At 37.9% G+C, this 25400-nt stretch overlaps 2 protein-coding genes across 2 annotated transcripts in view; one reads left to right on the top strand and one right to left on the bottom strand.

The window, feature by feature from the left end:
- The window catches only part of LOC149050919 (uncharacterized), a 218824-nt gene that overhangs the window by 4623 nt on the left and 188801 nt on the right, over positions 1 to 25400 (bottom strand). The window lies entirely within an intron of this gene.
- Positions 1119 to 7015, top strand: LOC149050935 (uncharacterized). The gene is made up of 8 exons (XM_089197794.1): positions 1119 to 2326; positions 2920 to 2988; positions 3058 to 3596; positions 3843 to 3892; positions 4332 to 4749; positions 4817 to 4896; positions 5666 to 5731; positions 5811 to 7015. The coding sequence occupies exons 1-8, from the start codon at positions 1304 to 1306 to the stop codon at positions 7013 to 7015; spliced, it is 3450 nt and encodes a 1149-aa protein (XP_089053920.1). The 5' UTR covers positions 1119 to 1303.

The raw sequence follows: 25400 nt of genomic DNA, 5'->3' as shown, positions 1-25400 counted from the left end.
TCATTTCGCAAAATAGTAATTTTAGGAGAGTTACTATTTTGCGAAATGGACTATTTTCACTCTGCGGTGACAACGTGACCTCTTTCATGTCGCGAAAATACATTTAAACATTACAAATTAGTATATAACCGAACATTTTGGCCTCCTCTTATTTCTTAAACCGTATTAAAATATATTTCGCAAAATAGTAATTTTAGGAGAGTTACTATTTTTCGAAATGGACCATTTTCACCCCTGCGATGACAACGTGACCTCTTTCATGTCACAAAAATACATTTAAACATTACAAATTAGTATATCACCGAACATTTTGGCCTGCTGTTATTTCTTAAACCGTATTAAAATGTATTTCGCAAAATAGTAATTTTAGGAGAGTTACTATTTTGCGAAATGGACAATTTTCACCCTGCGGTAACAACGTGACCTCTTTCATGTCATAAAAATTCATTTAAACATTACAAATTAGTATATCACCAAACATTTTGGCCTCCTGTTATTTCTTAAACCGTATTAAAATGTATTTCGCAAAATAGTAATTTTAGGAGAGTTACTATTTTGCGAAATGGACTATTTCCACCCCTGCGGTGACAACGTGACCTCTTTCATGTCACAAAAATACATTTAAACATTACAAATAAGTATATCACCGAAGATTTTGGCCTCCTGTTATTTCTTAAACCGTATTAAAATGTATTTCGCAAAATAGTAATTTTAGGAGAGTTACTATTTTGCGAATTGGACAATTTTCACCCTGCGGTGACAACGTGACCTCTTTCACGTCACGAAAATACATCTAAACATTACAAATTATTATATCACCGAACATTTTGGCCTTCTCTCATTTCTTAAACCGTATTAAAATATATTTCACAAAATAGTAATTTTAGGAGAGTTACTATTTTGCGAAATGGACTATTTCACCCCTGCGGTGACAACGTGACCTCTTTCATGTCACAAAAATACATTTAACCGAACATCTTGGCATGTTGCACCAACATGACAGTTTTCCAGTGGCGTCTAAACATGTTTAGACTCTCCGTCTCGTATAGAGAACAGAAGCATATCCATGCCGAAATAGTCGTCCAGCAGTTTTATAATCGCAAGTAATACAGTTCCTTTGCTTCAAAATTTTTAATAAAAATAATAGACATGGAAAAGTTACGCGTACGCGCTTCTGATTACACCCCCGTCGCACACCTCTTCCTTACTAGCAAGAGATCGTGTTTCGCATTTGCGCAAGTTCCACGTGCTGCAAGAAGTTTGCTTTGTGCTCGCTTTGTGTGCTGTTAAATCAGGCAAGATTATGGCTTTTAAATTTCCTGTTCTTAAGCCCAAGACCATCGACTGTTCAGGTCTTCCAGTTCATGATTTCAAGTGTTTGACAAACAAGGAAATCATTGGTAAGGGCGCTTATGGTGCTGTGTTCACTGCTAACTGGCAGACTGTTCCTGATGCGGGTGGGAATTCAGCCGCTGCGGAGAAAGTGGTCGTTAAGAAATTGCTCGGCGAGGACATATTGGATAAGAAAACGTTTGTAAAGGAAGCAAGAATCATTCAAGAGTTGAAAAATCCAAACATTGTGAAGTTCAAGGGAATCTGCAACAATCCCTTCGCCCTTATTCTCGAGTATGTGTATTTCGATTTCCAACCATTCGGTATCGAGTCAAAAGTTAGCTCCCTTGCAGAATTTCTTGGTGTTCTTGAGGGCTCCGATTGCGACGGTTTCGTCTCCCCTCAAGCCATCTCCACCATTTGCAAGGATGTAGCATTGGGTCTTAAATATCTGCACGACAAAGATGTCGCCCATCGGGATTTAAAGCCGGCTAACATCTTGGTCACCAATCAACACTACTGTGATCTGACTACAAGTGCTCAGAGAGAAGGCTGGGAACAGCGCCCTCTGCTATGTAAGCTAACTGATTTCGGTGAAAGCCGCTCCACTAAGATACAAACTAATTCCATCCTGCAGTCCCTAACTGCTCGAGTTAATCGAGAAACATCGGTATATATGGCCCCAGAAATGCTGATTGAAGCGATTCGTTTACCGCTTGCATCAGGAGAAGATCTTAAGAGAGCCGACATTTGGTCTTTAGGCATGACCCTGTTTGTATTACTGAACCCTTGTGTCAAGTATCCCTACTTTGATGAGATACAAGCAGCTCTAAGAGAAGGAAAAACACCTCTGCAAGCACTGGAGCATTTCTTCATAACGAGAAAATTGCCAACGGAGCCATGCAAATATCAACACAAGCATGCTACTGACTGGTATTCGGTCAACAAGATTTGGCTTAAGTGTGCTCAATTTGACCCTGATAAACGGCCAAAGGTTGAAGAAGTGGTTTCCATGATCAGCCAGGGATCTACCATGTCTATCTACTCTTAATATCCCCTTGAAGGTTAGTCATTTGTATTTTTTAAAGGGTAATATTTTTCAATCTTGTCAAGAACGAGGAAAATGTTCGTGAAATGGTCATTAATGTAACCCAGCCAGTAATCGAGCTTTGCAAATTTCCTGAAGAGTGCGAAGTGTTCCGTGTAGAGAGTAATTTTACAAAACTGCAGTTTATCAAAATATACCATTTTAACTTTCTGCAAACAACCTTGTTCTTTTCTCTCACATGATGATTTGTCATGGAAATACGTTTCACAAAGATATTTTAAAAACCATTTTTTAAACGACAATTGTAGACACAAAAAAATTAAAAACCACATTATCTTACTGGCAAAAAGGAATTTGGAGAAGTATTTGTTGGGAAAGTGGAATATTTCCAATGCGTGGTGACAGTCTTGTCGTCCTTGTCTCAAAAAAAAAGCCCTCGAACATCAGATAAAACAAGCTAAAATAAACTTATAATGTTAAAAATAATTACAGTAAAGATTATTCATCTTTGTGTGAAAGTCAAACTTTATTCCTCATAGGTCAGTCAAGCCTCATGCCTAGAACAGTACGACAGAAGGGTTGCACAGATTGTATTCAGAGGTGACAAGGTACCTGAATAATTTCCGGAATTTGCCTGTGCCTTTCTATGTGTAAAAATTGCTCATGAAATACGTAAGTTCCGAGTAGAAGCAATTGGGGGTAGTGAGAAGCTGTGGCAAAATATTTGCGAAGTGGCAGAAAATGTCATCACAGAGTTCCCCCGAGTGGTAAATCCATACAGGAATTGTGAGGAACTCTACGATGTTCTGTCGGCGTACCAACTAATACGGAGTGTTGGTGCTGAAGTTGGCAAGTACGATTTTTCCGAAGAAATCTTGGAGAGCGACTTCGTATTCTCCCAAAAAGGGCAGACTAACCTTGTCCATGCCTTATCTTCCATGTTATCGAAAAAAGATTTTTGCGTTGCCATCTACACCTGTGAGCCATTAGTCTTCATAATTGGCCTTGCAAGCGACTGCTTCTTTATTGTAGATACCCATCCTGTTCCCGCCGAAGTTGGTGGTAAAGGCACCGGCCTTCTCAAAGTATTTTCAGAGGTAAAAGAAGAGGAAACGGCATGCGAAGGAGTCTGTCGCTGGATATGGCAGCGCCTGGTTTCTAGTGGTGTAAAAAATTATATGTTGCAGTCGCTCTCTATAATGAGCGAAAATGAAAGGTACCAGTCCTATTTCTTATGATTATTACAATATTATCCTTTACTGTTATTACACCGACGAAAGTGTAGCAGAGGAAATAGATGAATATCGCTTGATGTCCAAGTAACTTTACTTTCGAACACGGTATCCCCTGGACCTGAGAAAGCAAATTTACCATCTATATATTTGAAATTAACTTTGAACAGGTTGTCCAACAGATGATATTGCGGGGTTTCGTTTTTAAAATAATTTTTCTTTCATTTCAGTGTTTCGCCATCTTCGACTAGTAAAGAGCTGGGATTAATAGAGAGAAATGGTATGCAATCTTATCGTTTAGGCACAGATGTAATAATAGCTTGCTTAATTACCACCAACTTAAAGCCGAGTTTCAGGTATTCATATACTGAGCGAGAATTGTAGTGAATACAGTTTGACTGAAAGCACGGTTTGTATTTACCTTAAAGCGTCACTTACAAAACCGTGGTCGATTTTCGTCGTTTAAGATTAGCACTTTCCTGTACAAACCATTAAGTTAAATACATTTCCCTGATGTAACTGTACTCATTCATGTCTGAACAGAAAGCTTATTTGGTTTTACATTTCAACGAACGCCAGTTACCCTACTACGGTAAAATTACGTACTTTTTTAAGGAAGTTACTGACTGTCTATTGTGGGGTTTGTCAGAATTTGAAATACATGAGAATTAAACTGCATAAATGCAATGTTGCCTTACTTGATACTGTGAAATTCACAGATGATTGCTCACCGATTGGCAACAGCGGTGCCGAAGAAAGTGTAGGGAGGGCAGAGCTATCTGTTCCAATGATTGTGCTCAGCAGTAGTGATGGCTCCGACGTAGTCCATACCTCAGAAAGCTATATACATATTGGCAAAGGCCTGGTAGAAAACGAACCTGTGAAAAGTTCTGTGAGCATCAGTTTGGCGTCCATGAGGAGAGATGAGCCCGTGAATGAACTGGATATTACGGGTTCCACAGATGGCGCTATTTACAAAAAACTTCAGCAGTTTATAGAGTCTCAAACACGCAGAGCCAAAACGAATGCATTCTCCAAGACCAAAGTTAACCTAAGTGCAGCCCGCGAGCTGGAAGAGGAAATGGAAGACGATAGCGGAATCCCTTCATGTTCCAAACGACCCTCGAAAAGGTCCACGTAAGTGCCAAAAAAAACTAAGCGGGACTTCTGTTTTTCGGTTATTAACCTTTGTATTCTCCATTAGTATCTTAAGAAAACAGGAACACTCAGTTTTTGCTTTTCCGAATAGAATTTACACGTCACATAAGAAGAGAATTGTTACAAGCTAATGATAGAGGACCCACCGAATTAATTTATTTGTTTCTTTTATATGGAAACGATTAGGTCAACTGAAGTCCAAATAGCATCGCCGTTACACCAAAAAAAAAAAGACGGCGGCGGTCTCACGTATCTTCTTCGAGCAGCCTTAACGTGTCTGAAGAAGATGAGCCCGAAGTTGGCTCCGACAATGATAACTACGATCCCTACAGCAATGAAGACGACTCCGAGAAAGCTCAGGAAGGTAAAGAAAGATTAGAAAAGAGAAAGGAAACAAAACATACAAACAAAATTGAAAAGGAAGGGCAAGAGACTACAGTTGAAATGATGAATTTTGAGAAGTTGGAAAAAGGTTTTTAGAAACCACAAGTTTAGTTTTCTCTCAACTGCCCAGAGCCTTTGTGGTTGATTCAATCGATCAGAATTCAGAATTTAGAAGAAACAGACGGTTTTGAAACACCTTGCGTGTTTCACTTTAAGAAGGAGTTTTGTATAAATGCTTTATAATTGGTAGGCGTTCATTTAAGGTATTTTGAAATATATTTTCGTACGAAGCATACTATATTTCCCCATAATGATAGAGAAAATGGCTGCAAATATTATCAAGAGTTTTTGCTTATTATCTGTGTTTCGTTTGTCTTTTTAGGCCTAAAAATCAATGGGCAACCTGTTTTTAAAGTTTCTCAGAAGGGTCTTTCAACAAAAGAAGTTATAGATATCTGCATCGCAGGTAATTTTGACACTAAGAAAGTCTGCCGCAAGGTGGCACACGGAGTTACCGAGTCGGCCATTTTTATTGTCGATCTAAACATCGTTAATAAAGGAGATTTGACGACGGATGGTAACGGAGTATACGCGCGTCACTCTTGTCCCACCGAAGTTGTCAGGGTAGATTTTTCCAGTGAATCTCGTATCAAAAGAGTCAGCAAACGTAAAAAAGGAAAAAAATCCTGAAGGAAGCCACATTTTTTCTGTCAAGCGTCATTACAGCTGGCATGCTTCTTCAGATGAGTTTTGCCGTATTATAACTAAGGTACATGACCACCGCAAAGGGGAGCTTGGACGATATGCTGTTATACAGTATAAAGTAACAGAGGAAGCAGAAAAGCTATTTTCTAGAAAGGCCCATGGAAACGTGAAACATCACAAAGAGGCTTTTTTTCGAACAAAACCAAGCGTCCTTACGAGGATAAAACAGTATGCCGAAGAGAATCCTGCAAAGCACGTAATCACGAAAGTACAGCAAGATGCAGGTGGTGTTTCTAATGTCAAATCTGTGTCCGACATCCCACGTAACAGAAAACAAGTATACAACCAGGCCAGCAAAATAGAAAATCGCATTCGTTCTCGGAGTACAGGACCACTAAAAGCAGCCGATTTTACCAAATTAGTTACTCAACTGCAAACTTCTGACTTTGTAAAAGATGTTTCCTTTGGTCTTCGCAACGGAAAAGATACCTCCCCAAACACATTCGCAGCGAAAGATTTGCATATTGAATGGTTAAAAAGTTTTTGTTCAGGAACCAGTCCCAAATCTCAATGCGGTATCGATATGACTTACAACTGTGGACCTTTCTATTTGACAACTTTAACTTTCCCACATCCAATGTTTGTTCATAGAAATGCACGCGATAAACACCCAACTACTTTGGCAGGCATCATGACAAGCACGAGTAGGGAAATGGAGGAGTACGAGTACCTAGCAGCAAATTTAAAGAGGAAGGGCATCTGTAATCTAACCTATGGAACTGATGGAGAAACTCCTTTGGAAACAGGCTTCGAGAAGGTATTTCCAATTCATGGAACTTCTTCAAGTGACACAAATATCCATCTCCGATGTTTTGACCATGTTAAAACAAACATATTAAAGACGTTAACAGAATTGAAGGTACCGTCACCAAAGCAAACGGAAATAGCTCGCGAGCTTCTAGGCTCTGAGCATGATGGGAGAAGGATTATAGGTCTTGTAGATTGTACCTCTGAAGAGCAGTTTGATAAGGAGCTGAAGGTTACTGAGGGCCAATGGCCAGAGGCATTTACCAAATGGCTTCACTCAAGTGAAGGTCGTCTTCGACCTTTATCTGAGAGTATGAAGAAATGCAAGTTACGACCTGTGATCAGGTGACGATACACGATACACGATACACGATACACGATACACGATCTCATTGAGAAACGCGTAGTGCAGCCTCATTTAGACGAGCTGGTTAAAGCCATCTATCAGATGGGAGAATATCGTCTGTCCGCAGACTATAATCACCTTGAGGTGGATCCATTACAGTGGACACAAATGACATCCCAGCAACGCAACGCAAAAATAAAAAAAGTCTTTGGTTGTATCCTTCCCAGCAGATGGAGGGTTGAGGCCATCACTAGAAAATTGTCCATAGGCCTTGTCGAGTGCCAGCTCTCATTACAATTTCCTTCTTATAAGCTTAAAGATATATGGAGGAGGGCGGAAATCATATTGTCGCATTATAAGATCATAGAACTTGCAAATACAAACTTCTACGTCACTGAGTTTGATACCAGTTACACAGTAAAAACAAAGAAAGAGAAGATATCGTGCGACAAGACCTGCAAATCTTTCCGTGATAGTGGTGGTTTGTTCCCTCACGTCCTTATTGTCGCTGAGAAGATTGGTAAGCTGCGAAGTTTCATCACCACTTACAAGAGAGCTTCTAACAAAATGGGAAAAATCATCAGCGCAAACCTCTCTAAACAGCTTGGGGGAAAGCCGAATCAACGAGTAAAACAAAGAAGAGGGAAAAATAACGTAAGCCAGGTGCCAGTCGTGTCAGAAGAAGACCCTTATGACGTTATGGTGCCAAAGCCCACGAGATACATCGAGTATTACCAGAATGACGAGCCCTTTTATGTGGTGTTTACTCATGACTACTCGAATGCAAGAATATGCACCGGTTGTACAAATGAGTTCCCCAAGAGAGTACAGATAGCGCCCTACGACATTGTTCTACTTCACGAGGAGCGTTATCGCTACCCTAAAAAAGACGATAACGGCAATGTTGAAATGCTCGTAACGCATAAAAAAAAGGCAAAGAGGTTTTATTGCATTGATAAGAGCTGTATCCTTCCAAGGCACCCGTATTTCTGGAGAGGCTTGATAACTGTCACCAACAGTGTAAAGCAGCGTTTGAAAGACGGTCACAAGGATTTGCTTCTTGCAATGTTGAAGTTTGAAATAGGCGAAAATTACACAAAGACCTAATTCAACAAATTAATAGTATTTCAATTCTTGTTTCTACATTAGTCTATTCAGTCGTTACAGTAGAACTCAGCCAGCTCAAATTTCCTAAGGAGACAAAAAATTGTTCGAGTTAGCTGATAGTGAATGACTGAAAAATTGGGCCAAGGGAAATTGGATCTTATTCGAGTTACCGGGGGGTTCGAGTTAGGGGGGTTCTAATGTATTTCAATCGCATTTAAAACTTTCTCAGGTTTTGGGTTTCCAGTAAACTTGCAATTTTTAAAGCATATGTAAATCTTTCAAGTAATCAAATATGTACTGTTGACAATAGAATGGCAATATTTTTTATCATGGCGTAAAAATAATTCATTTCGTAGAGTAGCAATTCTTCCAAAATTACTACTTAAAGAAATATATTATTATACCGTTTAGGAAATAAAGAGGTGACCAAGATCGGGAGTGCACCATAATGTAATGTTTAAAAATAAATTTTTGACCCGAAAAGAAAGACATTTTTGTCATTGAAGGATAAAAATATTTCGTTTCGCAAAATGGTATGCCTGCCAAAAACTACTATTTTGCAAAATGTATTTAAATACGGTTTATGAAATAAGAAGAGGACAAAATCTTACTGCATCAACCAAATACATATTGTGTGACACGAGAATGGCAACATCGTTGCCGCCCGCCGAGAGTAAATAATCCATTTCGCAAAATAAACATTTTTCGGAATTACTACATTCAATTAGTTTAGAAATTACTACATTAAAGAGGAGGTGACCGAGATCTTTGAGAATATACTATAATGTAATGTTTAAATGTATTTTCGTGACGTGAAAGAGGTCACGTTGTCACCGCAGGGGTGAAAATAGTCCATTTCGCAAAATAGTAACTCTCCTAAAATTACTATTTTGCGAAATACATTTTAATACGGTTTAAGAAATAACAGGAGGTCAAAATGTACGGTGATATACAAATTTGTAATGTTTAAATGAATTTTTATGACATGAAAGAGGTCACGTTGTTACCGCATGGTGAAAATTGTCCATTTCGCAAAATAGTAACTCTCCTAAAATTACTATTTTGCGAAATACATTTTAATACGGTTTAAGAAATAACAGGAGGCCAAAATGTTCGGTGATATACTAATTTGTAATGTTTAAATGTATTTTTGTGACATGAAAGAGGTCACGTTGTCATCGCAGGGGTGAAAATGGTCCATTTCGCAAAATAGTAACTCTCCTAAAATTACTATTTTGCGAAATATATTTTAATACGGTTTAAGAAATAAGAGGAGGCCAAAATGTTCGGTTATATACTAATTTGTAATGTTTAAATGTATTTTCGCGACATGAAAGAGGTCACGTTGTCACCGCAGAGTGAAAATAGTCCATTTCGCAAAATAGTAACTCTCCTAAAATTACTATTTTGCGAAATGAATAAAAATCCTTCTTATTAATGAACGATTACTCCAAAATCCTTGTGAAAGTTATCTTTACCTTATTTGAAAATATATCTGCATTATTCCTTTGTTTTATTTCATCTGACCCGATTTCGTTTCGCTTCGTTTCGTTTCGTTTCGTTTCGCAAAATAGTATAAGCCGGTACAGATGGCTTATTTCCCTCAGCCATAACGAATAAATTTCCCAATAAAGATATCTTTCGAGCAGCGACGGCCAAGACTATTCTCCAAACTGAACTAGAGTTGTGAAATTCTGTCTCAAAATCGCACTTAGTTGTGAAATCATCCAAACTTTAGAGGTTTTGTCACAGAATTGTCACAGATAACAGTAGTCTGAGCATTGCGCATAGAATGTGTCATGAATCCGCTAGTTTCAATGGGAATAATCTGAAGGCTCGAAGAACCAGTTTGTATCAGGGGCTTGGGACATAAGCCGAAGTTACACGGCGCGAATTTTGAAAAGACAACTGTGCGACTGTCTCGTCGATCGCAGATAGCGCTTTGAGCAGCCGAACGATAAGTTAGTGCCAATTAATATCAAAATGAGCTCAATTATGGGAATGAGAGTCAACAAGACGCAATATCTTCTAATTTATTGACACAAAAAAAACACTTAAAGTGTGTCTTCTATGCAGACCGATTCACTCATGGTGGGAACGTTGGTCGCCATATTGGATGATTTTTGCATTTAAGCTGAAACAAAAGGGAGGAGCCACCCTATTTATAACGCGCCTTCGTGTTAAAATTCACCTTTCACAAAGCCTTTCCCTAACGCAAGCAATCATCAGGAAAAATAATCAATTCGGACTTTTTTCCATAAAATGAATGTTCAAAATTAACATTCCCACCTCCCCCCCTCCCACTTAGAGAACACACTGTTAGGTCAAAAAGAGATATTTTGTTTATTAAACTTGAATCATCTACAAACAGTATTATGTCAAAACTAAGGTTCTCTTCTTTGCGCAAGTTTAGGCTATGTCTTTTTAAAAAAAAAAATTATTTATTTGGAGCTGCCGGTGTAAATTTAAAGAGAGGCACCATTCTCGCAGGCGAGCTGCAATTTTAAACCAAATCCTCTGATTCTTCCCTTCCGGCCACTTAAGCGATAAATGATGACCGGTAACGAAGGTCTCGAGGGATTTGGCCGAAATTCTAAGGGTCTCCCTCAGTAGAAGAGGAGTCTGGAAAGAAGTTAAGAGTTAATTTCTATTCCTACAGATGTACTTTGCAAACTCTGTAAGTCTTAAAACTTCATGAGATGGTTAATTTGCTTTATTGTCTTTCTTAATATCGTTTACGTAGGGAGTTAGATGACAATCAGATAGCAGAGCTACCACGTGGAGTCTTCAGCTACAACATCAAGTTGATTCGACTGTAAGTAAACAACAATTATTGCTTATTCCAAGAGACTTATTTTTAAGAAGCTTATACAGACCCAGCCACACGTGTAAACTGTAGCAATTTGTAATGTTGGGACTCAAATCCAATATCTCAGCTCACGTACTTACTAAATCTTGGTTTCAAATTTTAACTGCCCTTAAGTCTATGCGTTGCAGAGGGGCCAGTTTACAGCTCATAATGGCAGGATCAAATCCTATATCCCAACTGGCATATTTGCCAAGACCCCGCTTCAAATTTTAATAGAAATCCCATCGCCGTTGTTATTAGTGGGAGTGGAATTCAGTTTCTATTAAAAAATTTTGTTAATCCCACTAGCTTCAAAAAGGGTTCACAGAGACGCAATTTACCGAAAGATGGAGAGTTCAAAACTCAGCCAGTCTAAAAGAAATTTGAAGTTAACAAGAATAGCAAAATCAACAAATTCCAACGTCCTCCGTCCCACTTCCCCCCTCCCACTTTGAGAACATGTTGTTAGTTCGTAATATTCAGATCAAAATCGAACAAATCACATCGCGTATTTACCAAAACTTGGTTCTAAATTTTAATTGCCCTCTGGCCCATGCGATCGGCTGCATTGAAAATCCGATTTCAATCGTTACTGATCCCATTTAAATTCACCTTTTATGGAGCCTTTCCCTTAACGTAAGCAATTATTAGGAATAAAATAATCAATTCGGACTTTTTTTCATACAATGACTGCTCAAAATAAACATTCACACCTCTCCCCTTCCACTTTGAGAACACATGGTTAGGTCAAACAGGTGATATTTTGTTTATTACATTTCAATCATTTACAAACAGTATATTGTCAAAACAAAGGTTCTCTTCTTTGCGCAAGTTTAAGCTGTGTATTTGTAAAAAAATTAATTTTTTTGGAGCTGCCGATGTAAAATTAAAGAAAGACATGATCCTTGCAGGTAAGCTGCAATTTTACCAATTGCAGAAAAGGAAGACTAAGAAAAATTCAGGCTCAGACGGGGTTTGAACCCAGGCCTCCCAAAATATTGTTACCAACTGAGCTACAGAAGTAAATGTCAACTCCTCCGCCCCTATGCCTATTTACTTTTATAGGACGCTTAATAGCCCTTTAATATTTGCTTCAGTTTTATTCTGGTCATTGTCCTTCAAATTTTTTTAAGTGCGTATAAAAAAACATTTAGAAACATTTTATTGTCGAAACGAAGGCTCATTTTACCGCGCGACTTTTCGATATGAATTTGTGATGAAATAAGTTTCTTTTGACATGCGGATTAAAATAAAATAAAGACATGATTCTCGAAGGTGAGCTGCAATTTTACTAATTGCAGGAAAGTTGACTGAAACAAAAAAAATCAGGCTCGGACAAGATTCGAAACCATGCCATTACATTTCAAGACTAATAGTGGAACAAAATTTTCCTAATTTTCGGTTTTGTTTTTCTTGGACCTTAGCACTAAAAATCCAAACAGGAGATGTGGACTTTTTTTGCCGTACATTTCCAATACACATCAGTAGATTCCCATGGGAAACGTAGTTTTCCGATAAAATGGGCAAAATTATATTCTTAAAGCCATAAAGCGAAACAGCTCATATCAAGCGCGAATGACTTACAGCGACTTACGGCGCTTTATTTGAGCAAATGCAGCAAGCGTGGTACATAGCTAAATATGCCTCGTTTCTTTAAAGCCATGAAGCGGAACAGCCCATATCAAACGCGAATGACTTGAAAGATACTTATACCTATAAAATATCGTTTTTCAAGCCTTAAAAAAAAGAACGCGCTTAACACAAAAATATGAAGTACAGTATACGGGATATATGCCTCGTTCTTAAAGTCCTGAATTATTAAACAGCCCATTTCAAGCGCGAATGACTTGAAAGATACCTCGTTCTTCAAGCGCGGAATACTTCAAATCTCGTTCTTTAAGCCTTAAAAAAAACACTTAACACAGAAATGTGAAGTACAGTATACGGGAAATATGCCTCGTTCTGAAAGCTCTGACGCAAAACAGCTCATAAACAGAAATCTGAAATTGCACAATGTCAGTTACCGGAGATCACTCTCTCAAACTATGCCTGCATTCTTCTGCATTCCTTTTATTTTACTGACAATTGATATGTCGAGTAGTTTGAGAATTGAAAATTTGTCGTCGAGTTACTCTTCCGAGTTAGCTGAGTGAACGGTATTGCATAAAAAAAATAAATAAATAAAAAAGAATGAAAACGTTCATTTTCTTCATTTGGTCAATTTCACAGAATTCCGTCCATTCTACATATGCTACAGATCTGTTTCAAGAGGGGAAATTTGTCTAAATTGTATTGCGGGTATCTTTTTAATCTCTCGAGTTCGCGCCCCTTTTCGCTCTGGCTTTGTTTCGGTTATTTATCTCCTCTGAATGTTTCATGATAAGAAATTGACCCCTTTATAATTATTTCCTTAAACCATACAGTACAAAAGCGTTTGAACATAGAGTTGAGTTGAAATAGGTTTGCTTGTGAAGTGTCTTCAGCGGTCTCGCAGCCGAGGTTTAGTCAAGTAACCATTATCAGTACTTTTTATTCGGTTTATCAAATTCACGATCGTTGCGCGCTCAGGATAAAAACAAACAATATTACTGCTGTTTTCTATTTTTTCTTATTTTTATTCTATTATGCGATTCAAGGAAAATCCATTACCTGACTCGTGAATTCCACGTTAAATTGCACACGAAAACCGTGCTTCGCGATTCATGCGATGTCAGTTTTCGCGTGCAATTTAACGCGGAATTCCCTCGCCAGGCAATGAATTTTCCTAAAAATTGATTTAAGGTAGCCTAAACGGTGAGCATTTTAAAAATCACCTATTTTTTTTTATAACCTTCTCTAACTCGTAGTCAAATAAACGTTTTTTTTTCCCGTCGGATACACTGAAAGAATTATTTTATGCTCAACCTCAATGATATTTTGCTACATTTTTATCATATGGAAGTTAGGAGACAACCAGCCAGAGAAGCTACCACCTGGAGTGGTTCCAGTTCCATATTCGAGTAGAACGCAATCGCAAATTGACACGTTTAACGTGCTTCACTAGCTCCATGACTCATTAAATGTGTGTACTGAGACAATTGGATTCTTAATTATTCGTAAGATTGTTGACGAGCATAAGCTAATAACTGCAATTTATTGGGTTTCTTGTGAATTAGAAATGCGAGTGTCGAGACTTCGAAGATTAACTTGCACTGCTTCCACTTTCCTTAAACGGTTTCTTCCGATTGCATGAGTTGACTTGAAATCTGAATATACTGATTTTAAAATGAGTTTTTTGAAGAAAAAAAATTGTGAAGCACTTCCCCGATCACAATCATTGATGCTTCGATGAAAATTTTTGATGTGCTTTTTAATTTCGTTGCCTGGCGTGTCACCAAATTTTTCTTGATGTCTGTTCTCTAAATCTCAAATTCAGAGCGCACAAAATTAAGTTGTTTGCGTGTGTGCGTATGTTATCCTGTCTAATCTTTGACCAAATTTTCATACACATCCATAGATCGTTAAGCATAAACGATATCAAGAAGTTGTCTAATAATTTGTTTTCTGGATTATTCAACCTGCAAACCTATTAGCTTTACTTTAACTGTTCCAGGATTTTACTAAAACGCATGTTCCTTCATGAATAATGATATCACACAGTTTCTAGAACTCTAAGCTACTAGCATAGCAGGTGGCGTAATACACAAAACGATCGCAATGCTACATCAGTTAACAACTCAAGTTCGAGATAAAGACAAATATAATTGGAAACATAGTGTTCTTAACGATATCAAGTAATCGGCAAATAGAGGCACTTGCATTCAAAAGAGCATTAAAGAAACGTCTAAACAACCCGTACTGGATAATGATGGATGGAAAAAATCATAATATGATCCCCTCGCCTCTGTAGATAGAAAAACAACAACAATAAGGACAACAAGGACAAACACAGCAAAAAAAAAACATTAAATGCTCATTTAAATGATCTTTGTATTCTTCTTATTAGGATTTGAATTCTATCCAGTTCTTTAACCTGCTGTAACTATTTAATCACGCTTTTTCATTTGCCTAATCTTTGTAGTCTCCTCCCTGGCAACCAAATAGAAAATCTACCGCCTGGAGTCTTCGCTAACAACACCGAGTTGACTCGCCTGTAAGTAAAACATTTGTAGCTTCATATTTGATACTATCGATACTATTTTATTTCAAACTTTAAAAATTGTGTTTTGTACAACACTTATTGTTATATTTTGTAAGCAACTAATGTTGATTCCATTCCACCTGTAATACAACACGTGTTAAACTGTGAAGACCTAAATTCAGATTATTCAGAACATATTTTTACCCAGTCCAGGGTAGTAACATCATTAATGGCATTTCCAAAGTTATCCCTACCATTACTTTTTATATTGTCGAGAAGGACATGATTTATCTATTATCTTTAAATCACGTTTCTAAACTTCACCAGAGATCATATCTCGATTGTTCCTTATCTCGTTACATTTACCTAATTTTCTGTTCTGTTTTTCTTTGACCTAAGTAGTTAAAAAAAAGAAAAAAAAGGTAGATATCGACTTTTTGACGTACATTACCAATATACACCAATGGGTAACGTAGTCTTCCGATGGAATTGGCAAAATTCTATTCTTAACACCTTCCAAGGGAAGTAAGATACGTTTGACGCGAAAAAGGTACCGGAAATCAGATGAAAATCAGAGAGGGCACATAATGTTGTCCGATGGTATCCTTCGATACCTATTTGTCGAATGGAATCCGATGGGGTTTATGGGAATCCAACGGTGTCCATCCACGTTCACCGAAATTACTGGTCTTGTGGTTAACCTAACCTCAGACAAGTGTAGTATAAACGAAATACGCCTCGTTCTTAAAGCCATAGAGCGAAACAGCTCTTTTCAAGCGCGAATGACTTGAATTTATATCTTGTTTTTTCAGGCCTTTTAAGCAAAACAACGCTTTACGTTAACAAATGCAGTATACATGAAATATGGCCCGTTTTTTAAGCCATGAAGCTAAACAGCTCATTTCATGCCTCATTCTTAAAGCCCTAAAGGAAAACAGCCCATTTCAAGCTCAGAAGACTTGATATATAATGTGTTCTTCCAGCCATTTAGACAGAACGGTACTTAACGCAGAAAAATTGGATGCACCTGACTTAAAATATGCCTCGTTCATAAAGTCATGAAGCAAAACTACTCATTTCAAGGGCGGATCACGTGAAGCATATCGTGTTCTTCGACCCATGTGCAGTATGCGTGAAATATGCCTTTTTCGCCAGACCGTGAAACGAGATTGGTAGATATTGAATTCGATAGAAGTAAAATCTGCTCTATTATCTTCTATTCGAGGTGAACGAAGCTGGCATAATGTCAGTCACAACAGATGACTCTCTCAAATTATGTCGGCATTTTCCTGCATTCCTTTGATTTTTATGACAATCGATATGTCGAGTAGTTCGAAAATTGAAAAGTTGCCATCGAGTTGCTCTTCCGAGTCAGCTGAGTGGAAGGTATTGCATGAAAAAAAACATGGCAAACGTTCATTTTCTTCATTTGGTTAATTTCACAGAATTCTGTCCGTTTTACATACGCTACTACTTTGTTTCAAGTGTGGGAATATGTCAAAATCGGATTCCGGGTATTGGCCTTTTTGACCTATCGTGATCGCGTCCCTTTTGTCCTGGCTTTGTCTCGCTTATTTATCTTCTCTGGATGTTTCATGATAAGAAATTAACCCCTTTATAGTTACATTCCTGGACCAAAGCACAAATGCGTTTGACAAGAGAGATGAGTTGAAATAGGGTTTGGTTGTGAAGCGTCTTTAGCCGTCTTTCAGCCAAGGTTCAGTCAAGTAACCATTTAATCAGGAATTCTTTTCGGTTCATCGAATTCTCGATAGTGTCAAATTTGTCACTACCCTCTATCACTCAAGGGGATCATTTCATATTGTCCAGAAGCCCAGCGCGTTCGAGGTTACCTTCATCTATCTTTTTCTGAAAAGACTTTTTATTTCCGTGCAGATAATTATGCACATTGGAGTAAATTAGTAAGTTAAAGGGAAGGATAGACTTCAAAAATTCAGAATACTCATAAAAAGCATTGAAAAAAATTGTTGTAAGGTACGTCCTGAAAATGTTTCTCATTAGAGCCTGATGATCTCAAAGGGTAAAGATCAGAATTCAGATTCCAATAATTCTGAAAACGATCGCCGGATACACCAAAAAATGTAAGCCAGCGCCCTGAGTTAGATTTGACTTCAAAAGTTGTAGAAATTAATCACAGCGATGCATGAACATTGGGAAAACGCTAAGAAAAGAAAAGCCCAGGTTAATAAAATTGCCCTACGGAAATGTGATGTGCATTCTCAGTTTTTTTTTTTAGCCAAAGTTGTTAGGTTATTTTGGAAAACTAATGAAGCTGAATAGAAAGAGATCAGAGATTTCTATAATGTACTGTATAGGAATTATAATTATGTATCCTAGAACTTTTAATAATGAAAAGCCGATTGAGGTAGCCACCTTTTCTCTCACATTTATGCATTCGTTTTAGTCGTTAGTGATGTGATGTGCGTTTTCTTTGCAGAGACCCATTTTTTAGCTTTTAGCTTTTTAGTGTGCGGTGTGCGGTGTGCGGTGTGCGGTGTGCGGTGTGCGGTGTGCGGTGTGCGGTGTGCGGTGTGCGGTGTGCGGTGTGCGGTGTGCGGTGTGCGGTGTGCGGTGTGCGGTGTGCGGTGTGCGGTGTGCGGTGTAAAATAATTCTATCCTTGAAAAAAAAAGAAAAAGAAAAAAAAGAAAAAAGCTTGGCTTAAACAGAGTTAGTAATCACCTCTCCTAACTCTGGCTTATACTTTTGTGGTAATTCCATAGTCGAGTAGAACACGATCGCAAATTGACACGTTTAGCGAGTTCTACTAGCTCCATGAATAAATTAGTATACTGTGACGCTTCTTTTGATGTTTTCTTCACGGACGACGAGATGGTGAGGTGCCACACGTCAGGAACTAAGGGTTTCCAGTAATTGGATAGCGGAAAATTAGGCTTTCTTGTGTCCGTTTTACAAAGAAAGTTTGACTCGTCATGTTTTAGTGAGCAGTGGGATCAGATAGCCGCTCGCATTAATACGAAATGTGGAGGAAAGAGGAGGACTCTTATTCACAGACTTAAGAAAACTAGTTTGTTTTCAAAACACTGAGATGGCACAATAAGTCCATCATTTCAAATAGGAAAAAAGTATAGGTCGGTTAATTGAACAGAGTTTAGCCATTCTTTAACAAAACCGCGTTCTAAATTATTTTGATTTTGGCTATTCCTAGCATATGAACATTGCTAGTTATTAAGAGAATAAAAAAGGCATAAAACGCAGACTAGAAAATGATTCATCTGCCCAAAATAATGCATTTATAAACAGGTGACGACAGTCAAAGGAATCTATAACGCCTAAAGTTTGGCAAATAGGTTGTCAGTTAATAAAAGATGACGCTACTATTGCACCATACGGACTGTCATACTTGTTGTAATGCCTCGGAGACTAGCAGGACAGAGAAACACGGTTAGAACACAGTTTACCCTCAACGAAGTAGCCATTTGCTTTGAGTCATACAGGTTTGCTCTTATCATTTTAAAGAGCTTGTGCTTGCTACCTTTAAAAGTTCATGCGCGATCTCAAGAGCAAAAGACTTTGCTCGTTCAGCCCGTGTTTGCAAGCTTTTTTAAGAAAATGAGGAATTTGAAAATGAAGGAAAAAACTTAAACACAGTTTTAAATGGTGGACAGTAAGTTGAGATATTCATTTATGTTTGGCGAATTAGTTGCATTGGATATTGAGTATCGTGTATCGACCGGGCGTATCAGTGAGCTAAAAAGCCTCAAAGATTAGGACGTACTTCTGATACAAATCGAAAGCAACTTTAACTTTAAGAGGCGTGTTATAAAATTGGCACGGTCTCCGTGTTATATTGAGCAAAGTTCCAAGCGTTTATTTATCGACTACCTTCTCCTAACAAAGCTGACGACATGAGCATTGAAGCGAGCATCTAAAGGGTTCATTTATTAAATAAAGAAACTTTGATTGTTTCCGATATTATCATCGACTTCAGAGACAAACTGGGCTATGGTAAACATCGCCTTGCAAAAGGACTTCTTAATTTGCATTTCAAACAGTTTGTAGATTTCATTACACGCCCCGTGAGTAGGACGTGTTTGGATAATGTGTATTGTAATCGGCCTCAGCATATCAAATTGGTCACAAGTCACAACATCGGTCTTGCTGATCATCTACCAACTTTTGTAGAACGCAAATATGCCCGACTAAATCGCATGAAGACAATTTCGCGTATTAGATAACGCGACATGAAACGTTTTGACGATCAATTTAAGCAGTCCCTTCATCGAGCCCCTTAGGACATTTTTTTTGTATACCTTTATACCCTTGTATAAGAATGGCGCTGAATGTGATCCGTGTAACTATCGTCCCATTTCAGTGTTACCAGGTTTGTCGAAAGTCATTAAGCGCCATGTGCACAATACGTTATGCACTTTTCCTGAAGTTAAACTTTCACTAAATATATCCGCAAATGAAAGATGTCACTGGGCCGACTCATATAAACTCCCAATAAACGAGTCAAAGTCTAAAGTCTTGGCGATCACCGGAAAGTGCCTGGCGTCTAAGATCAACGATGGATTTGCTCTCACAGTTGAGGAAAATAGAAAAACACTTTTAGGTTTAACAATCGATGGTTCACTCTCATTTGACTGTCATGTTGAAAATCTTTGCAATAAGCTTGCCTCGTGCATAGGTGTTTTAAGTAAAATTAGAAACTTTCTGTTACTTAAATAGCGATTTTTGTTCTACAATGCCATTATTCGCCCAGTAATAAGCTATGCTGACGTCATTTGGCCATCATGTGACAAGGGATCACTTTACAGAGTCTTGAAATTACAGAGGCGTGCAGCTAGAATCATTTCATATGCCGACCGCCTAGCACACTTTGTGACACTTTTTTATAAGCTGGGATGGATATCTTTTTCTGAACAGTGTATAATTAATGAATGTGCTATTTTTTTATAAGCGTAAATGGCTCTCTTCCGATGAACACTTAACGAGTAACAATACACAACATAACAAAAGCACGCGATATGCTGGCAATAATTCTATCTGTCCTTATTATAAGCGTGAGACTGAAAGAGGCCGTTTTTTTGCTGTATTAGCAACATGGTTTTGGAATAATGTGCCTCTAAATATCAGAAGATCAGACTCCGTTAAGTCCTTAAAAACTCATTTATGTAAAACGCTCTTCGCAGCGCAACAACATTTAGACCATTTTAGTGTTTAACTTTTATATCTGTTGCTACTTATAGTTTACAGAAGTTTTAATGTCATTGTAATTCAACTATTCGCGTCTCCCATAAATTTAGGTTTTTAACTTTTATTATATTATATTTGTGTTCATAATTTGTAATTTTCTATTTCCGAGGGCCAAAAGTCTATTAGGCTTTGGCTATTGAGTGTTAACCCTCTTTAAATGAAGTCTTTATTATTATGATGATGATGATGATGATTATTATTATTATTATAAGCAAATGGCACGTTCCTTTGTTTCTACCGCGCGAAGCAAGACAATGATTGCGATGTTAATGAGGCAAGTTATCAGCATCTAACGTGTTAAAAGCTAGTTCTTTTGTTTTAGCGTGCTAGTGTACCGTGTGCGTGCGTTTATCTTATTCCCCGAAATCCCGTGGAGGGTCACAATTGGTTAAAAATGCATTCAGTTAAAATTAGTTAAAAGACTGCACGCGCGCAACACGCAAACTGCGTGTTCTACGCGCACTTGCAAGTCTGACTGCGAGATGCGTGTAAATTTCACGAAATCAGTCAATTACAATTCATTAAGTGTGTTAACTGAGACAATTAGAATGAAAATTATTCGTAAGATTTTTGACGAGCATCAGCCAGTAACTGCACTTTGTTGGATTTCTTATAAATGAAAATGCGAGTGTCGAGACAGAAGATTAACTTGCACTGCTTCCGCTTTTCTTCGAACAGTTTCGTCCGATTGTCACGAGTTCACTCGAAGTTTTGAATTTAATGATCTTGGAATGGAGTTTTTGAAGTAAAAGCAGACCAAAATTGTAAAGTGCTCCCCCATCACAATCATTAAACAAATCACACAATATTGTGAGTCCCCAGGCTTCCCGTTTCATTGGTATGCACCACTTGCAGTTACTTGGCGTATTTTTGATGTTAGATTAAGTACGCCAGACCACAATTCTCTAATTGTATCAGGCGTTTGAAAAACTTTTTGAAGTTTGCAATAGAAAAACTCTGGCAGATATTTCTACGACAGAAAAGATCAGCCATACAAGGAGGAAAACAGAATCCTCTCGCCTCTCCGATAGGAAAACAACAAATAAACTACAACCATAACAACAGCATAAAAGGAGTTGAATGATCACCTTAACTATCGCTTTATTCAATTCTTCTATTTCGACTTTGGATTCCTCGAGTACCTTAGCATGTTGTAGTCATCTAATCTAATCATTTTTAATTGATTTACGGTAGCCTGAACGGTAAGCTTTTTAAAATGTTCCTAGTTTTGGATAACCTTGACCGATCTCTATATCGTAGACAAATAAACGTTTTAGTCTTCCATCGATACACTTTAAAATATATATTTTTTTGATACCTTAAACACTCAACCTCCATAAATTTATGCTACATTCTATTTCTATGGGACTTGTGAGACAACCAGCCAGAGGAGATACCACCAGGTGTCTACACTAGCAATACCGAGTTGACCGAATTGTAAAAAAATCAAATCACTATTCCAGGTTTTATGCGTAAAGAATGTCTATATTTCTATTTCTTTTGGGACACCTTTCTGTTGAGAGACTTCTTGCACATCCCCAATTCCCCATTACCACTTTTAACAACATCCCTCTTTCCACGGATCACCGCCAGCAGGCAAAATAGTGTATGATTGGAGAGTAGCCTTTACAGGCGTGAAGTGGAAACAAACGCCGACAACTCGAGAAATTCAAAGTCCCTTTTTCTTGCGCAGTGTTTTGGCTTGAGTTCTGATCTTTGATGAGTTTACTCTCGGTCAACATTCAGACAATTTTTCATTCTCAAAAGAATGTCTGGGTTTTTTTGTGTTTTTCTTACTTCTGAGATACAGCGTTTACATGATTGAAAGCTTTAGTCATGAGCACCACTTTGAACTTACAAAAGTATTTGAAAATAATGAAGCGTTAAAATGCAAATGTTAGACGCACTTTATGGTTCTACATGTGCAGATCATGTTCCGATCAAAACCAAAGGTGTTGATTTAAATGCATCGTCAAATAAACTCCAAATAAATAAGCTGCCATACTGTTAAATGGTCAAAATAATAAAAATGAATTAAATATGTGAAAACTGTGGTTATTAGGCCTTACGAAAATGTCTACTTTTACAGGGATGGCGCAAATAATTTTCACACCAGAGATTATAAACTACAAAAGCCGAAAAATGACAATCCAAAAGCAAATCCGAAAAAAATATTTAGAATCGATATCGTTTAGATAAATCTCTTTTGAAAGGTTAGCCTACGTGTAGCCGTACCCTACGTCTACGCAAACCTGAAACTAATCGTGTTCCGTGACATTACTCTTTTGCAAGAAAATGTGTCATGACTTTTTATTGGTTAGTCCCTTTTGCAGATTCTCTCGTCAATTCTGATTGGCTAGAGTTGAAAATTAATTTTCAAACTAGCGAACCAGACGGTCGACAAGATGCTTTCGTGGTCAACTTTTCAGGCAACAGTGATCTACGACGAGGTTTTAAAAAAAGTTTGCGCGACTTTTAGGATAGAGGCATTTGAAGAAGAACAGCAGAAAGCCATAGATATGTTTTTTGAAGGTAACGATGTCTCCGTTTCGTTACCAACTGGCTATGGAAATCTGTAATATATTAAGCAGCGCCAGTGATCGGTCGCCTCTCTTCTCTAGAAGAAACCGGTCACTATATCTATTGCGCCACCCGTTAAAGCTCTCGCAAAAGACCAGGTGCACTATCTTAATGGACTTGGGCCTAGAGGGATGTCTGCCTTCAACCTTCTCTCTCTTTACGAACGGTGCTGCGAAGCAATTAAGACCGTGTCCGGCTGCTGTACGTTTTGTCACTGAAACTAATGTTAGTTGTTTCTTGCAGTGATTCTTTCGACTGAGAAAAGACTCGCTCTTTCTTCACGCTTGCAGCGCAACTATCTCTTAAAGAAATCTATAAAAACCTTGAGACTCTGCAGCAAATGATCCATCTTCGTCGACCGTGGCACTGTTTACAAACGCAAGCAGAAACTGCATGGACGTTGAAATCTAATTTTCTAAGCGCGATGCTAACCGAACATCGTCCTCTTCTTACTCTATAATCATTTCCTACATCGAACATCGTCCTCTTCTTACTCTATAATCATTTCCCATATCCTTAAAATAAAATACATATTTGAAATCGGACGCTGAATTGCAAATTTACCCGAAAAACAGAAAAAGAATTCAGTTCAGTATTGTCTTTTATCTCGATAACCTTCACACTAGCACGTGCTACTTCGCAAAAAGTATTATCAAATGACAGTATTTTACATCAATTAGTGTGGCGCCACGGAACACGATTAGTCTTAGGTTTGCGTAGACATTCCATCGCTTCCCTTTCGCCTGGGGGGGAGGGGGGTACGGCTACACGTAGGCTATAAGATAACCGGAGATCATGACGCGAAAGAGTGTCGGAAGTGTTTGCTGCGGGTTAAACGCTTACCTAAATATCGTTTTATTCTTCTTCTTGGGATTTGGGTCGCACTAGGTACCTCAACCTTCTATAACTATTTAATCACGCATGTTATCCGGTCTAATCTTTGAGCAAATTTTTATACACATCCGTGGACCGTTAAGCATATTAAAAATATTAAGAAGTTGTCTAATAAGTCATTTGCAAAACAAAAAACAAGATTGACAATAAAAATGTTATAATAAGCTTACTGACAGAATTAAAATCATACTTGAAAAGATATCTTAAGAGAAAATAGTCCCTGAAGGCTGTTGCATAACAGCAGAATAAACAAAAAATTCGGAGAAGAAAGGGCGTACCCAAGGTACTGCCCCTAAAAGAGCTACACAGAAGAGAGCAGAAGATGAAAAGTACTACATATTTACACCCTAAGTCACCGCTAAGAAAAAGAGTTGTCGAACGTGCTAAATTACAAATTAAAAACTATTCTCTTAATCGGGAATTCAACATGGATTTAGCCTAAAACGAGAGTGTTAAATGGGTAAAGTATAAAGGAGAGTTATTTCCAGGAAATTCCTGCACGGAATCAATTTTTATGAGGTAGAGTCATTTTCTTAGTAATAAATCATCTTTTCGCAACATAATGGAAATATACCGATAACTGGCCGCAAACTGCAGTTTACGCAAAAACATCTGTCTCCATGTCAAATTCACGATTTTAAAAGGAATAAGAAATAATCACCTAGCTTATTACAATGTTAACTGAGTGGCTTATGCTAATATATTATTTCCATTTATTTTCACGTTCAAATAAGTCAAAAATCACCCATAATGAAAATTCTTGCTAGCTGACAATTTTGTCTTTTAGCAAAGATCAGAATTCAGATTTCGATGATTTTGAAAACGATCGATGCACACAAAAAATGTAAGCCAGCGCCCTAAGTAAAATTTGATTTTAAAAGTTGTAGAAATTCATTACAGCGTTGCGTGAACATTGTGAAAATGCTAATATCTGCGTTCTCAGTTTTCGTTTACCCGCAAAAGTCGCTAGATTATTTTGGAAAACTAATGAAGTTGAAAATGGCAACTATAACTATGTATCCTTTAGAACTTTTGATAATGAAAAGCAAATTGACGTAGCCATCTCGAGTAAGAACTTTGCACCTTATGCTACCTTGTCTCCCACACCTTTGCATTCGTTTTCGTCGTTATTGATGTGATGTGCGTCTTCTCTGCGGACATCAATTTTTTTTGTAACTTTTAGCACAAAAACCATCGAATTGCGGAGTAAAATTATTCTATCTTTTAAAAAAAAACAGCTTGGTTTTTTTTCGCAAAATCGCGTCAGTAGTCAGTACTTTGTCCCGCTCTCCTCTAAATCTCGATTTGACCCAACAAAAGAACACACAATACCCTTGGGTGCAGCTCGCTTCAAGCCCAGCGCTCGGTTTATTCTCCGAATAGACTACAGGATACATAACGTATCATAAAAAAGTATTATATAGGTTTGAAAAAAAATCTATGTAACACTTAGCTCCAAACATCTAAATCACAAGCTAACTGACATGGGATCGTGGAACAACAGCTGGATGAAAAACCTCCCGTACATCCACTTGCACAATACCATATACAACGGTCCCCCGGACAAGACCAACTAAATGGATAACAGAATAAATTAAAA

This window comes from Pocillopora damicornis, chromosome 2 (genome assembly GCF_964200805.1).
Source record: "Pocillopora damicornis chromosome 2, jaPocDami1.2, whole genome shotgun sequence".
Lineage (NCBI taxonomy): Eukaryota > Metazoa > Cnidaria > Anthozoa > Scleractinia > Pocilloporidae > Pocillopora > Pocillopora damicornis.
This window is presented reverse-complemented; position numbering and strand designations above follow the sequence as displayed.